Source organism: Chinchilla lanigera, unplaced genomic scaffold (assembly GCF_000276665.1).
Source record: "Chinchilla lanigera isolate Chin_1 unplaced genomic scaffold, ChiLan1.0 scaffold00126, whole genome shotgun sequence".
In the NCBI taxonomy this organism is placed as follows: Eukaryota; Metazoa; Chordata; class Mammalia; order Rodentia; family Chinchillidae; genus Chinchilla; species Chinchilla lanigera.
In genome coordinates this window covers 1,889,436-1,904,341 of record NW_004955527.1, presented here as the reverse complement: position 1 = coordinate 1,904,341, position 14,906 = coordinate 1,889,436, and the positions used below count along the sequence as shown (strand labels likewise).

General features: G+C 52.6%; 2 protein-coding genes across 6 annotated transcripts in view; one reads left to right on the top strand and one right to left on the bottom strand.

Moving 5' to 3' along the window:
* The window catches only part of Spata21 (spermatogenesis associated 21), a 35,414-nt gene extending 34,679 nt beyond the window's left edge, over positions 1-735 (bottom strand). Inside the window, exon 1 of one of the 5 annotated variants that reach the window (XM_013507384.1) lies at positions 368-735. The gene's annotated coding sequence lies outside the window, so the exon portion shown is untranslated. The remainder of the gene's footprint in view (positions 1-367) is intronic. The other 4 variants (XM_013507383.1, XM_013507381.1, XM_013507382.1 and 1 more) reach the window with 4 other exon arrangements.
* Positions 736-3,917: 3,182 nt separating this feature from the next.
* Necap2 (NECAP endocytosis associated 2) overlaps positions 3,918-14,906 on the top strand; it is a 14,717-nt gene continuing 3,728 nt past the window's right edge. The window contains exons 1-6 of the mRNA XM_005409827.2: positions 3,918-4,097; positions 6,363-6,463; positions 9,150-9,254; positions 9,337-9,418; positions 10,271-10,379; positions 12,612-12,789. Coding sequence (XP_005409884.1) covers positions 4,006-4,097; positions 6,363-6,463; positions 9,150-9,254; positions 9,337-9,418; positions 10,271-10,379; positions 12,612-12,789 — 667 coding nt within the window. The 5' untranslated portion in view covers positions 3,918-4,005. The remainder of the gene's footprint in view (positions 4,098-6,362; positions 6,464-9,149; positions 9,255-9,336; positions 9,419-10,270; positions 10,380-12,611; positions 12,790-14,906) is intronic.

Below are 14,906 nucleotides of genomic sequence, written 5' to 3'. Positions count from 1 at the left end.
TAGACAAGGTCTCAACTATATAATTCAAGCTGGCCTTGTATTCCCAATGATCTTCCTGCCTCAGACTCCTGATTGCTGGGATTACAGGGGTGCACCACCACACTTGGTTCAATGTCTATTGTTATGTCATGCTGCACTGTAGCTTTGTAGTAAGCTTTAAATTGGTTTTTTTTTTTTTTTTTTAAGAATGTTTTAGCATTGGGTGCCTTTTGATCCCCAACTGAGAAATACTGGGATTTCTCACAGAAATGTCTGTGATGGCAGGAAAACACAGCAGAGAAAGAAAAATGACCTATAAAATGTATATTTCCGGTGGATGCCAAGGAAGGCTTGCTCACATCAATCCCGACCCTGGCTCTGGACCTACCAGGAAGCAGCTGGAAGGATCACGGTGAGGTGTTGGTGCCGCTCCTGTGCTCACACGCAGCCTTCCTCTGCCTGCTGACTTGAGTTCGCTTGGTACCAGGGCAGTTCAGCCGGGAGTCAATGGCAGGTCCAACTGTCCTCAGCAACAGAGGTTTGGGGATGCGTCTGGGGAGCGTCCAGCCCTGTGGTCAGGGTTTAAGGCAAGGGACTGTCCAACCTTCCCCAACTACAGGATAGTGTCATGCCCCCAGGCCTGCCACTGCTTTGCTGGCCCCCACCATGCGATGAGGATGACAATCGTCACCCTGCCTACCTCACAGGGGGGTATTATGTCAAGGTGGCCTCTCCGGGACAGCCTGCCCTGCAGGCCCTGCTCAGGGGGCTCTTTGCTCCTGGGGCCCACGTGTGTTCATCCCCCAAGGCACCTGTCCTTCTGTGCTGCGGATGACTTTTTCTTTCAGTCTCCTCCATCCATGAGCTCCGAGGAAGGGAAGGTGTAGTGGCCTCACCTCAGTGGGCCCCTCGCGCTGCCCTGGCATTTGGAGGGTGCTCCATGCCTGGCTCTGTTAGACTGAACACAGCTGAAAGCTAAGCCCTGGCTGCACCAGGGCACAGAGCAGATTCGCTTCGTGCCCATGAGAAGGGCAGTTCCCTGTGACACTTGGCGTCCAGGGCAGGAGCCATGGAACTTGGTGCTGATGGATTGCTTCCCAGAGCACGGCTCCTGAGGGCCTGTCCTCTCTTAGCTGGAAGTTTCTCTCACCAGCGGGCCACCGTCGCTACTCCTAGGATGCCCTGTTGTCCCGTGCTGTTCAGCACATATCAACGCAAGACATCAGAGAGCACGGTGGCCCGTGTTCACACGGGCACTTGGCTTTGGAAAGTGGCCCTTTGAGTATGTGCACGCGCACACACTAAGCCCCGCTGTGTTGCTGCACACAGGCTCTAAAGGTGGCAGGGCCGGGCACGGTGGCGCACGCCTGTAATCCCAGCACTCGGGAGGCTGAGGCAGGAGGATCATTGCAAGTTCGAGAGCAGCCTGGGCTACAAAGTGAGCTCAAGGCCAGCCTGAACTGCATAGCAAGAGCCTGTCTCAAAACGACAAGAAAGAAAGAAAGAAAGAAAGAAAAAAAGAAAGAAAGAAAGAAAGAAAGGTGGCAGGGACATAGGGGTGTGGTCCTGTTCTCAAGAGGCTCACAGTGCAGGAAGGGAGCAGGCAAATCAAAAGAATGGTGAGAAGCTGGGGGGGGATTGTCTGCGTGGTGCTGCGACCTTCTTGCCCCTCTGCTCTTGACTTCTCTTCTCCTCCCCTTTGCCATCCTGGACCTTCAGAAAATGAGACGGAACCAAAAAATAAGAGGGAGGGGCTGGGGATTTAGCTCAGCGGCACAGCGCCTGCCTGGCAAGCACAAGGTTGTGAGTTCGATTCCCTGTACCGGAAAAACAAAACAAAACAAAACAAAAACAAAAAAGAAAAGAAAAGTTTTAAAAAAAAAAATAAGAGGGAGAACTTCCAGGCATGGTGGTACACGCCTGTGATCCCAGCACTCGGGAGGCTGTGGAGAAGGACAGCAAGTCTGAGTGTGGCCTGGGCAGCTTAGTGAGTTAACAAGACCTTGTCTCAAAATAAAAACATAAAAAGGTCCAGGGAAAAGGCTCAGTGAAAAGGCCACGAGTTCAATCCCCAGTACTGGAAAAATAAAGGGCAAAGTTGAAATTATTGGTTAAATCAATACACATAAAGAATTTTAAAAGAGGTCAACTTCGTATCCATTATGACGCTACTTATATATTTTTAAAACATGGCAAATAACCAGTGTTGGCAAGGATGCACTGGGACCACTGTGCATTGCTGCTAGGAATGAAACTGGGTGTCACTCCTCTGGAAAGCAATTTGGAGGGTCCTCAGAAAGCCGAACACAGAACTATCATAGGACCCGGCAGGAAGACAAGGACTTGAACAAGCATTTGTACACCGATGTTCATCAAAACATTAATTGTAATAGCTAAGAGGCAGTGACACCCCAAACGTCCATCAGCAGATGAATGGGTAAACAAAACAGACAGGGATATCATTCAGCTATTAAAAGGAATGGTGCCGGGCGTGGTAGCACATGCTTGTAATCTCAGCACTTGGGAGGCTGAGGCAGGAGGATCGTTGTGAGTTTGAGACCAGCCTGGACTACAAAGTGAGCTCAAGGCCAGCCTGAACTGCATAGCGAGACCCTTTCTCACAAAGACAGAAAAAAAAAAATAAAAGGAATGGGATTTCGATATTTGCCACGATATGGGTGAACCTTGAAAACGTTATGAAAAGAAATGTAAGCCAGACGTAAAAACAAGTACTGTAAGATTCCATTCATGTGATGTGCCCGGAATAGGCAAGTTCATAGACACAGAAAGTTGAGTAGGGGTTACCAGGGGCTGGGGAGAGGGGGAAATGTGGGGTTAATGGCTGCAGAGTTTGTTTGAGATAACAAATGTGTCTGGACATCATGGGATGTTTACACAACACTGGTGAATGTACCCAACTGCACGGAACTGTATCCTTAAGATGGATAAAGTGGCTGGGGGTGGAGCCTTGGGGGAGGGCATGTGCTCAGCATGTGTAAGGTCCTGGGTTCAATCTCCAGCACCAAATTTAACAACAAAAACTTAAAATGGTAAATTTTTATCTTATGTATATTTTACCACAATAAAAAAATTGTATTGGTTAGATCAATCCCATACTGAGCTTATACAGAGTAAAAAGGCAGGGAGAGAAGAAAGTTTGAGTGTTCAGTGAGACACAGATTTGGGATAAAAAGGACCCCACACTGACCCTGGCACATCCTAGTTGCTCAATAAATACAGTCCTCTTGAAATTAATGAGAGAATGGTAGGTGAGAAGTTGACGGCAAGGAAGCATTGTATCCCCTAAAATGTTCTATGTATCCATGTTAAGCCAAAGGTGATTTGAGGTGGGGGTGGGGGGGTTAGGGGAATTGAACCCAGGACCTTGTGCTTGCCAGGCAGGTGCTGTGTCGCAGCTATATCACCAGCCAGGGATGATTCTTAAATTACTAACGTTACTAAAATTCACTTCTTTAAAATAGAGTCTTTGTTGAGCTAGGCCACCTGGAGCCCGGGGCGTGTAAATCACAACACCTGAAGGATAGGGAAGCCCTGGTGACAGTCTGCAGAAAGAGGGGGAACGAAGGGTTAGGGGGTGCAGGGCGAGCTGGGTCCTAAGCAGAAGAATGGAGGTGGGAGATGACCCTCAATCAGACCGCAGATTAGGGTGGGATTTTTCTTTCTTTTTTTTTTTTTTCCCAGGCCCGGGAATCGAACTCACGAACTCGCGCTTGCCAGGCAGGCGCTGTGCAGCTGAGTTAAATCCCCAGCCTCCAGGGTGGATTTTTCTGACGCGGTCAAGGGCTTCTGCGTGGAGGAGAAGACTCTTGGAACGGCCAATGGAGTGCCCAGAACCTGTCCGCCGCGTGTCTTGAACCAAGGTGTCCAGCAGACGGCGCACGCACCGGGAGGCGCTGAGGCCCGCGAGCTGCCGCTCTAGCCAGACTCTGGTCATAGAGCCGCAGCGCTTCCGGTCCCGCGGAAGCAGAGAGGGAGGCGGAAGTGCGGTGGGCTCCGGGCGTCGCGATGGAAGAGAGCGAGTATGAGTCGGTGCTCTGTGTCAAGCCGGAGGTCCACGTCTACCGCATTCCACCGCGGGCCACCAACCGTGGCTACAGGTGACCTCCGGGTGGCCCTGGCTTACCCCTGTGCCCAGCCCCTTGCCCGCCGCTCCGACACACCCACTACGGGAGCCGAGCACGGCCCTTTCCAGTTTAGGGACCAGCGGGAGGTGATGCTGGGGATTTTCAGCTGGAGGCCAGAGCAAGAGGGGGGCCCAGAGTTGGGGCAGTCTCAGTACCAGGCGCGGGGCTCCAGGCGGCGGGGAAGCCGTTAGAACCCAGCGCCTGGGGACCCCGGCAGGCTGCCGGGAGCCATGAACTTGGTTGGGGAGGTGGTGTCCCAGAACTTTCTCCTCCAGGGCTAACTAATGGCCTTGAAGGGGTCTTTGAAAGCCGTTGGGGTGGGGAGGACCTGTCCTTGGCGAATTCCCCGAGCGGAGGGGCGGGAGCCCAGCACCTGCCAAAGGGACCCGACCCAGGGAGCTTCAGGCTGGTGATGGCCGACGCCCAGGGGGCCCTTTCCTGCCCAGCTCCCTTCCCCCGGGTGTCACCCTGGATCCCAGCTTGCAGTCGGGAGAAACCCGTCCGCACTTGTGTAATTTTCACCCGCGACATAAACACAAACGCTTGCAAAGGATGAGTATCTCTGCAAAGGACCATAGGGAACTGCCTTAAGGAAGGGGAACCCGTATTTAACTGCGAGTCACTGTACACCTTTTTGTGTTGTTTGCATTTCATTAACCTTGTGTGAAAAAAGATACCCTTGATACAGGTAACGAGTCTGTGTCCCTGAGTGGTGGCGGGGTACTGATACTTGAGGAGAGGGGTGGCTGCTGAAGCCAGGGTGTACAAAGTGATTCTGAAATACGGGATTGACCAGCTGCAAAAGAACTATGGAGCGTCCACCTACCTGCTCTCTTCTACTTCCCGATTGTGTTAGCACAGGCCGATAGTGAATTTTCTGCACCCGTGATGGAGTTTAAAAATAGTATAACAGCAACAATAAGAAAAATACATTTGCTCTCTGTCAGCAAACTGGAAGTGGGACACCAAACTGGGGATGGACATCTACCCTGATGTGCTTTTGGGTCTCAGAGTAGGGTGGGTTTGGTGCCTCTTGGTCCCCTAAAGAGTGAAGTTACTGGATGTTGGGCCTAGCTGGTTTGGCATAGAGGAAAGTGCCAGCCTTGGCATGTCACCCTCCAGTTCTCCTTAGCCAGAAGCAGAGGCCCGCTGCCCTGGTAAGAGGAACCGAAACCAGGTCTGCTGACTGGTGAATTGAGCGTGTGCATTTATGTGGCCCACAAAACAATCTTCATCCACACTTCCTGACAGCTGACATAGGCTTAGGAACTTCCAAGAAATGTCTCCTGGAAACACCCGCAGTTCTTGGTATTTAGGGGTTTTACTAAACTGCTGCTTTGAAGTCTATTTTTTTTTGAAGTTGATTGTTTTAAAAGCTGAAAGAGGCTGTTGCTTATTGGTCTCCGGCTGCGGTGGCAAGCCTGTGACACACGTGCTGTAGCTGGCTGTTTGTTATTGAAAGCTCTTCCTTTTTTTTTTGGTACCGGGAATCAAACCCAGGACCTTGCGCTTGCCAGGCAGGCGCTTGTGCCAACAAGCTATATCCCAGGCCTGAAAGCTCTAAAATGTTCGCCAACCCTGGTCTATGGTCTCATGGGTTTCTTTCTGCCTGGGATCTCTTCAGAATCTACTTCCTAAACGTTCACTTTTCTAGTGTGACTTTACTTTTCTCTTTCTATGGATGGTTGCTCCCCTGTACTTTTCCTTTAAGATGGCCTCAGGGTCCCAGCTGGGCACTCTGACCGCCATGGTCCAGCAGTGTCTTAAACAGAAACTGCCCCCTCCCCCAGCCGCTTCCCCTGCGGGAAGGAAACCAGAAGGAAATCCCACTTGGAAGAAGGTCCGCACTATAGAGTGGGGGTCAGCAAGCTACAACATACTATTTTTGAATGGCCCACAAGCTAAGAATGGTTTTTACATTTTTAAATCATTGGGGGAATTTTTTTTTAACCTATTTCATAGTGTGAAAATTGTGAGAGTTTCAGGCTTCAGTGTGTGTCTGTATAGTGTTATTAAAACAGCCATGCTCGGTAGAAAATATTTCCTTAAAATAATTAAAGCTTGCCTGGTTGTGACAGAGGCTGTGTGGCCTGCAAAGTCAAAAGTATTTACTGTCCCTTTGTAGAAAAAGTTCGCCGAGCCTTGGTCTGGAACAGGCGGCCCTTCCCATTCTTGTCCCCAACAATGGAGAGCGAGCAGCAGCCTCTGGCAGAGGCTCAGTGGTTTTTGTCCCCATAGGGCCTCGGAATGGCAGCTGGACCAGCCATCATGGAGTGGCCGGCTGAGGATCACTGCGAAAGGGAAGGTGGCCTACATCAAGCTGGAGGACAGGACCTCAGGTAAAGGCAGGAGAGGCTGCAGGGGACTGAGATGTCACATGTCCCACACGATGAAGGCAGAGGTGGCCAGGACTGGCCAGGCTGCTCAGGGTTATGGCAATCGGAGACCCCATGTACCTCTCAGCTGCCCCCATTCATGGGTCAGGTGTTGAAAACACAGCCCTCAGGTATAGAAAGGAGTCTGTCTTGTCAAGCCCTGTTCCCTTCGGGGGTCCTTTGGAGGCCAGGGAGAAGACACCGGCAGGGTGGTCCCAGTAGCAAGCAGGAAGCCCCAGCGCTTTCCTGGAAGAGAGGCTTGCCTCAGGCTGCGGAGCTGGGTTCCTACTCAGGAATTCTGTTTATCAGCCAAATGGTAACTCCCCAGAACTGAGCACGCCTGATAACTGGAGGAGCTGGAAACTCTCCTGCTCAGCTCTTTGTGTGGCGAAAGGACGGGCGTTACTGGGCTGCGTTGGGCTCAGCGGGCAGATTCCATCTCTGTGGAGGACATCTCCCTGGGTGACCCTGGAGGGCGACATGCCTGGAATCTCCCAGCCTGGGTTGGGGATCCGTTGGGCACAGGACCCACTCAGGACCCGTGGCCTTCTATTGCCTACTTTCTTCTAACGTGGAGAGTTCCCTTTGTGGAACAGAAGGAAGTGCCACGATGTAGAGGCAGAACCGCTGTGCCTTCTCAGAACTGTCCCGCATCTGCCTGAGTTGTCCGACCTTGGGCAAGGCACGTGACCTTCGGAGCCTTGGCCCCATTTTTATTGAAAGGAGAATCGTGCTAGTTCCTCCCTCACAAGGTTGCTGGAAATACGACATGAGCAGACATTTATCCCGTTGCTCTATGAGCTGTAAGGTGACCCAGGGCATTGGTTTGTTCCTTTGGAGCATGGGGTTGACAGCAGAATTGGCTGCAAAGGACTTTGAAGAGCTGGCTGCTGTGTGGGCCAGGGGGCGTGCAGCGAATGTCTGGGACATCCCATTTGGTGTCACAAGGGTGTGGCAGTAGTCTTCCTAGGAAACCTGGGGGCTGTGACTTTAACATGACTATGTTGGGGCTGGGAATATAACTCAATGGCACAGTGCCTGCCTGGCAAGCATGAGGTCATGAGTTCAAATCCCAATACAACAAAAGAAATGTTTCCCATCAGTATAAACATGCAGTGGAAATAACACATAACGTGAACATGACTACATAACGTGACAGCCACTGCACAGGGCCAAGTATCACCTGTAGGGCCCGTCCCCGGTCCCCTTAGCTCAGGTCACGTTCACCTACTTTCCAGGGTTTCTCAGCCTCAGCCCTGTTGACATCTGGGGCCATGAGAAGTATAAGATACATAGTAGTATCCCTGGCCTCTTACCTGCCAGTCCCTAGTAGGATCTCCCAAGGTGTGACAACCAAAAATGATCCCAGATTTTGCCAGCTGTCCCAATGGGAAAGGGATGCAAAATCGCCCCTGGTTGAGAATGTAGCTGTAGGCCACCGGCATCTAGGTGGGCCTGGCCCCAAAGTACCACACTGGGGGTGGATAAATTGTCAAGAAGCTGCAGGCTCGATCTTTTTTGTTTGTTTGTTTTCCAGTGCCGGGAATTGAACTCACGACCTTGAGCTTGCCAGGCAGGCGCTGTGCTGCTGAGCTAAATCCCCAGCCCCTTGATCCTCAGCCCTTTGATTGGGTTCAACCTTATTGCCCAGTCATTCTAAGCCACAGGACTTGGTAGAGATGCTTGGTTCAATACTTACAGCACTTGGGGATGGGGTTGTAGCTCAACAGCACAGCACCTGCCTGGCAAGCACAAAAAAAACAAAAAAGAACAGCAAAAAAAAACCCCAGCACTGACAGAGCAGCCCAGCAAATAGAACAGTCATAGCGCTCATGGGTTTGTGTGCCTTGAGGCAGCTCTGAGGAGCTGGCATTGACAAAGGGCTGCATTTCCCAAGGGTCCACGCCATCTTTTGCCCCATCTCTGAGACTGATTGTGTCAGCCTGCTTTGGAATCTGCCGTAGGTGTAGAAACTTCCTTCTCCTTTTCACAGGGCTGGAGGCCCTTCCTACCATCTCCCCGGTGGTCAAGGCCTTTTGAAGGGTTGGCGCACCTTGTCCAGGGCTCGCTCAGCCGGGGCCTCAGGCCCTCAGCGGGTCGTGTACATGGGTAAAGGGGGTGGAATGGGTAGGTAGCAGCTCCAGCCCAGCCTTGTCATGAGAGAATGGAGGCCCATCTTTAGATGAGTTTGTAACTTCAGGGAAAGCCAGAAGTCTGGATTATTTCACATGTAGTTTGGTTTTAAATTAAATAGATAGTAAAACCATGGACCAGTTTGACCCATAAGCCACCTCTGACTCAGACCGTTTCTTAGTTATGTTCCTTTGTTTTCCCTTCAGCAAGAATGGATCTGATGGACACCAGGCGCGGTAGTGCACGCCTGTAATCCCATTTGGGAGGCTGAGGCTGGAGGATTGCTGCGAGTTCAAGGCCAGACTGGGTTCCATAGTGAGTTCAGGGCCAACTTGAACTATATCACTAGACCTTGTCTCAAAAAAACAATGAAAGAAAGAGGATTTGATGGGAATCCTTAGCAAGTTTGCCTGTCTGCCTTGGCTTGCCAGAGTCGCCTTGCAAGGGAGAGGCTCTAGTGTTGTGATAGAAGCCCCAGGCTGGCAGGGCTCAGGGCTCACCCCACTTGTGTTTTCAGGGGAGCTCTTTGCCCAGGCACCAGTGGATCAGTTTCCTGGCACAGCTGTGGAGAGCGTGACAGACTCCAGCAGGTACTTCGTCATCCGCATCGAAGATGGAAATGGTATGTGTGGGTCTGGCTGCCGCCTCATCACAAGGTGCTCTCTGCCCCTGGGCAAGTGGGTTGATCCTGTATTGTCTCCCAGGGCGACGGGCATTTATTGGAATTGGCTTCGGAGACCGAGGTGATGCCTTTGACTTCAACGTGGCACTGCAGGACCATTTCAAGTGAGTGCTTCTGGGAGACAAGGCTCACGCCTCCTGCCTTTTTCTGGACAGGCCGACGCCCCAGGTTAGGGTGCACAAGCAGCTGTGTGTGGTTTGTGTGCTAGCAGACCCTCAGGAAAACGCAGTCTTCCTCACAGGCAGGCCAGCTTCTGTCCACTCTGCTGTCCCTGTCACTGAGGTCTTACCCTTTCCCCAGGGCCTGTCTCTGCCATCCCTGTAAGCTCCCCAGCCTTGGAGGAGTTCCGTCTTCCTCGCCAGCCCCTGAGAGCTGAGTCCTTGTCACATTCCTTTAGTCTCTCTAGGCCTGCTCCTCCCGGTGTCAAAGGGTCACTCTGATTCCCAGGCCACCCAGCAGATGCCTTTGTGTCCTTTGTGGAAAGACAGGGCACAAAAATGCTCCTCTGCCATCTGCAGGGCTCTGCCACTGACTGCCAAGAAGTGGGCAGTGCCCAGCCACTTGTGCAGGCACCCTTGTCCCTGGTGGCTGCCAGATAGCATTATACTGAGGTTGAGGACCTTTGTGTTGGCCTCCGCTTCTGTCCTGTCTCACCATGGATGAGGACTGTGCCCACACTATGCCAGCGGCTGGGAAGGAGCAGGCCAGGCCCTCACAGCACGTCCTGAAGCCCAGTGCTAGAATCCTGTATAGGGGTCTCATCGTGTTCGCAAGCATCTGAAGGCTTGGATCCTTAGCCATGGGGGGAACTGACGTGCACACAGCCGCGTACGTGTCGGAGCGGGGATTTGAATTCCTCATTCGCACCCCCACCTCATCCTGGACCGAGGCGAGTGTGTGCTGATGCAGGCAGATGCTCTCTCCTGCCTCACTGTTGCCTCCTCTTCTCTCCCCAGGTGGGTGAAACAGCAGAGCGAGTTTGCGAAACAAGCCCAGAACCCAGACCAAGGCCCCAAATTGGACTTGGGCTTCAAGGAGGGCCAGACCATCAAGCTCAATATCGCAGTGAGTCCTGCCTTCCGTGGCTGTGTTGACCATGGTCACATGAGGCTTGTGGGTGCCCAGCCCTGCCTGCCACTGTCCTCAGAGTTTATTTCCATCGGTGCAGCTGGTATTCACAGCCCACCTGCCTGTGCCCCGTTTGCACCTGGTCCATAGCAGCCTCTGCTTTCATGGAGCTCAGAGTTGAGCCGAGGTGGGCAGGTGAAGGTGTGGTTACAGCATGGCAGGAGAGACTCTGACTGAGGGTTGCCATGGTGCTATGAACGCCCAGAGGAAGGGCCGTAATTAGGGACCGAAGCAAGGCTTCCCAGAGGGACCAGGGTGTAGGAGGAGATGAAGACAGTTCAAGCTTCTGAGTTGAGAGGCAGCATTGCTCACTTGCTGCCACAGCTGGTGTTTCTTCCTGGCTGTTACAGTGGGCGAGGAGGGGTCTGTGTGCTCCTCCTGAGCTGGGTCTTGGCCTTGTGACTCGAGTAAGGAGGCCTGGGGTACTCTGGGCTGGAAGGGATCGGTGGGTGCTGGGAGTCATGGGCAGCTTGGGGCAGTGGTGTTGTCCTGGCTCCCTGCGTCTCTGTTCGGAGTGGCCCCTCTTGGCTCCTGTTACTTGGCTCCTGTTGCGTAGGAACAGTTGGGGTGGGCGGGGTTGCCAGAGCTCAGCCTGTACTCGGCTGCGGGCGTAGATCAGGGAGCTGGAGTTGGAGTCAAGAGTTTGGGGAACCAAGTGGGTTTGCTTTGTGAAGAAAGTTTGTAACTGAAATAATGCTTTTCCTCTTTACTTACCATCTCTTTCTCCTCTTTTCTGCTTCCCACTGGTGATGATTTGGGACCCTTGAAGTTGGCCAAATGGCCTTAAGAGAAAATACAAGTCCAGTCCAGTGGACAGGTTGGGATGTGATTCTTTCTCTTGCTTGGAGGAAACTAACATTTAATGAGCATCAGCTGTGGGCCAGGTAGTGTTTCCAGGCATTTCTCATGCAATTCAACACCCTTCCCTTTCTCCAGGCCCAGGGTATTGAGGTGCAGAGAGGTGACAGGACCTGACCAGGGTCTTAGCACTAGGTCTGACTGGCACAGCGGGGCTCCCAGAGGCCTGCCCATCTCACCGAACGACTAAGCTGCTGCTTCCAAGTAGGGAGCCCTGCCGTCTTCATCTGTGTAACTTGTGCTGCTTTCTGGCTCACGCTTGGCATTCAGTTTTGTGTTTTTCAAATGTTTTGTTGAAGTATAATATACACAGATAAAAATGCCCACATCACAAGTGCAGAACTCAGTGAATTTTACAAAACCCAACTTACAAACATAGAAACTTGTCCCAGCTTAGGAAGCAGAAGGCTACAGCACTGGGGAAGCCCCTTCCCTGTCCCTACCAGGTACTTCCCAACCCAGTCTCAAAGGTGCTAGAGCTTGCTTATAGCTTTCCCACGTGGAGTCCTATACTTTCTTCTCTTTTGTGTATGGCTTCTCCCTCTCGCACGCAGTGTAATTACTGGCCATGAGAGGCCCTGCGGTTGGTGCATGTGGCTTGTCCCTTTTCACTGTTGTGGCATACATACCATTGTAAGACCGTCCAGTTTACCCGGGTGGACGCAGTAGTTTCTCTTTTGGCATGACTACAGATAGAGCTTCTGTGCGTGCTGGAGTTCCTGTTGTTGTATGTACAGATGTATGCTTGCTCCCAGGTCTGCTTCCAGGAGTGGGGTTGCAGTGCCTAAGTTCCTGCACTGAGCTGTTGCTCATTCTGTTATGTATTATTTTTTCTAGTGCATGTCAGATACACAGAATAGTGGGTCCATGCTGGCGTATTTGTACATGTATACAACATACTTTGGGCATCCCTCTTCCCCAAGTCTTTCAGAGTAGCTTTTTCAGAGCAGTTTTATTGACTTAAACCTCTGCAGCAGTGCATGAATTTCCCCATATCCCTGTGGATATGCGATGGTCGATGCTGTAGCATTTAGCCTTCTGGTGGGTGTTTAATGGTGTGTCATTGTTTTAATGTACATTTCCCTGATGATGCGTGAAATCAGGAGCTGGATTTTTCAGTAATCATATTGCTGGTAGATTCACAATTGTGCTGCATTGAATATAGCCCTCAACAGTGAAGGTGCTAGATAGGACCATCTTCTGGTTATACTGGTGTTGGGGGCCTAGGGGTCCCTCTCACTTTCCTCAGGGGTTTTCTGATACAGCTGGACCTCAGCACAACTGACGGATTTGCATTCCCCTCCTCTCTAGAACATAAAGAAGAAGGAAGGAGCAGCAGGGACCCCCCGAGCCCGGCCCGCCAGCACAGGAGGGATAAATCTGCTTCCCCCGCCTCCTGGGGGCAAAGCCTCCACACTGGTCCCACCCCCTGGGGAGCAGTTGTCGATGGGGGGGTCCCTCGTCCAGCCACCAGTTGCTCCTGGCTCAGGTCAGTGTTTGGGGGCGCCGCTGAATCTGTACCTGTGGGTTGCAGCCAGGGCTTCCCTGCCTCACACTTGCTGACCTGTCGCTCTGCACCTGTAGTGGCAGGTAGGATGTGGGAGCCACGAAGTGGATACCCTGTTCCCAGACGCCTCTGGGTTCCCCCTAGGGTGTCTGCACTCTCCAGTAGCGTGCAGATACGGGTCTTCAAGAGGCATGGAAGGAGTGGGCAACACAGACGTGGTCTCTGCTCACTCCCGTGGTGGGATGGGTCCCAGGCACAAAGGGCAGCTGTGGAGCCTGGTGTGGTGGCGCATACCTGTCATCCCAGCACTCGGGAGGCTGAGGCATGTTCGAGGCCCCCTGGGCTGCAAAGTGAGCTCAAGGCCAGCCTGAATTGCAGAATGAGACCCTGTCTCAAAAAGACAAAAAATAAGAAAAATTAAAAAAAACAAAGGGCAGCTGTGTGGGGCCCAGACAGCTAGCCGCCAGCGTGATCTAGGGAGGCTTCATGGAGGAGGGAGCGCCGAGCTGGACTGTAGAGGAAGGAGAGTGGGACGGAGGTGCTGGCATTTAGGGCAGAGGGAAGAGCGACCAGGCTCACACACAGGGACCTGGCCTGCCTGGGCAGACGGGTGCAGCACAGGGTGTCCTGAGGCGAGCGGGAGGTCAGACTGGAGATGGAGTTGGATCAAGCTGCTCTGTTGGTGCTGGGAAGCTGAGAGGCAGCTCCCTCCACAGGCCTCTCGCAGCCCTTTGCAGATCCCAGGACTCCTGAAGTTAGTGCTGGGGTGCCGGCCCTTTCCCTCTGCCTCCCCACCTGGCTGCCCTGGCCAGCGTGAGGTCCCTGGCCTTCCTCAGGCTTGGAGATCATCGCCTGCCTGCCCGTTCCTCACAGCTCTCACCTGGTTCTGGGGCAGGACCCCCAGGCCTCCCAGCTTGCCTGGTTTGTGGTTGCTGCTCTGTCCAGAGGTCGGGCTTGCAGCCTCAGCCTGTTAGGGAAAGAGGCAGGAGGCGCAGGCAGGGAGCCAGGAGTTGGAGCATTATTTCTTAGCGTCTTGGCGTCTCCGAGGTCCAGGGCGGCAGTCTGCATTCTTGTTCATTTTCTTGTATGTGTGCCCACTAAGGGCTGAGAGCCGCTGCTGAGCCTTCCCTGAATTACTGCTGCCTTAGTAGTGTATTGTGCAGCATCTGGGTTGTGGCCAGTGGAGGCGTAGGCCTTGGGGACACCACAAAGACAGATGCCCTGACTTACAGTGGATGGAGTTATGTCCTGGTGAGCCCACTGTAGGTTCAAATTATAAATCAGAAACCTATTTAGGGCCCTGAGCTGGGCATAGTGGCTCATGTATAATCCCAGCCCTGAGAGAAGCTGAAGCAGGATGATTTCCCAGCTTAGCAAGAGTCCCACCTGGGTGGGCAACTTAGTGAGACCCTGTCTCAAAAGTGGTAAGAGGGCTGGGGATTTAGCTCAGTGGCACAGCGCCTGCCCGGCAAGCTCAAGGTTGTGAGTTCAATTCCTGGTACCGGAAGAAAAAACAAACAAACAAACAAACAAAAAAAGTCATAAGAGCTGGGGATGTAGCTCAGTGGTAAAGCACCCTTGGGTTCCAGCTCTCGTACTGGCAAAAGAAAGCACCCTGATAAACCATTGATAAAGTTGGAAAGCTGTGAGTCAGACCATCCAGCTGCAGACATCTGCACAGCAGATGTCCCTGCTCTCGAGGGCTCCCATTCCAGGTTCCAGGGCAGGTGGTCAGATGTCCTGCACACAAGATGGGTCATGCAGTGGTCACCAAGCCAACATCTGTCAGCACTGCCTGTATGCTCGAGGCCAGACTGGCTGAGCTTGGGTTCCAGCTCACATTAGTGTGGTCCCCAGAAAACAGCCATTTCTCTAGTTCTTATCCGTAGGATGGAGTAGAAACAATGCCCACAGCACCAGTTTCTTGTGAGGATCCAATGAGTTAATCCAGGTACTACACTTAGAGCTTCATCTAGAAACTTGTGAGCAGCAGGGCATGGTGGCGCACGCCTGTAATCCTAGCACTCGGGAGGCTGAGGCAGGAGGATCCTTGCGAGTTCGAGGCCAGCCTGGGCTACAAAGTGAGCTCAAGGCCAGCC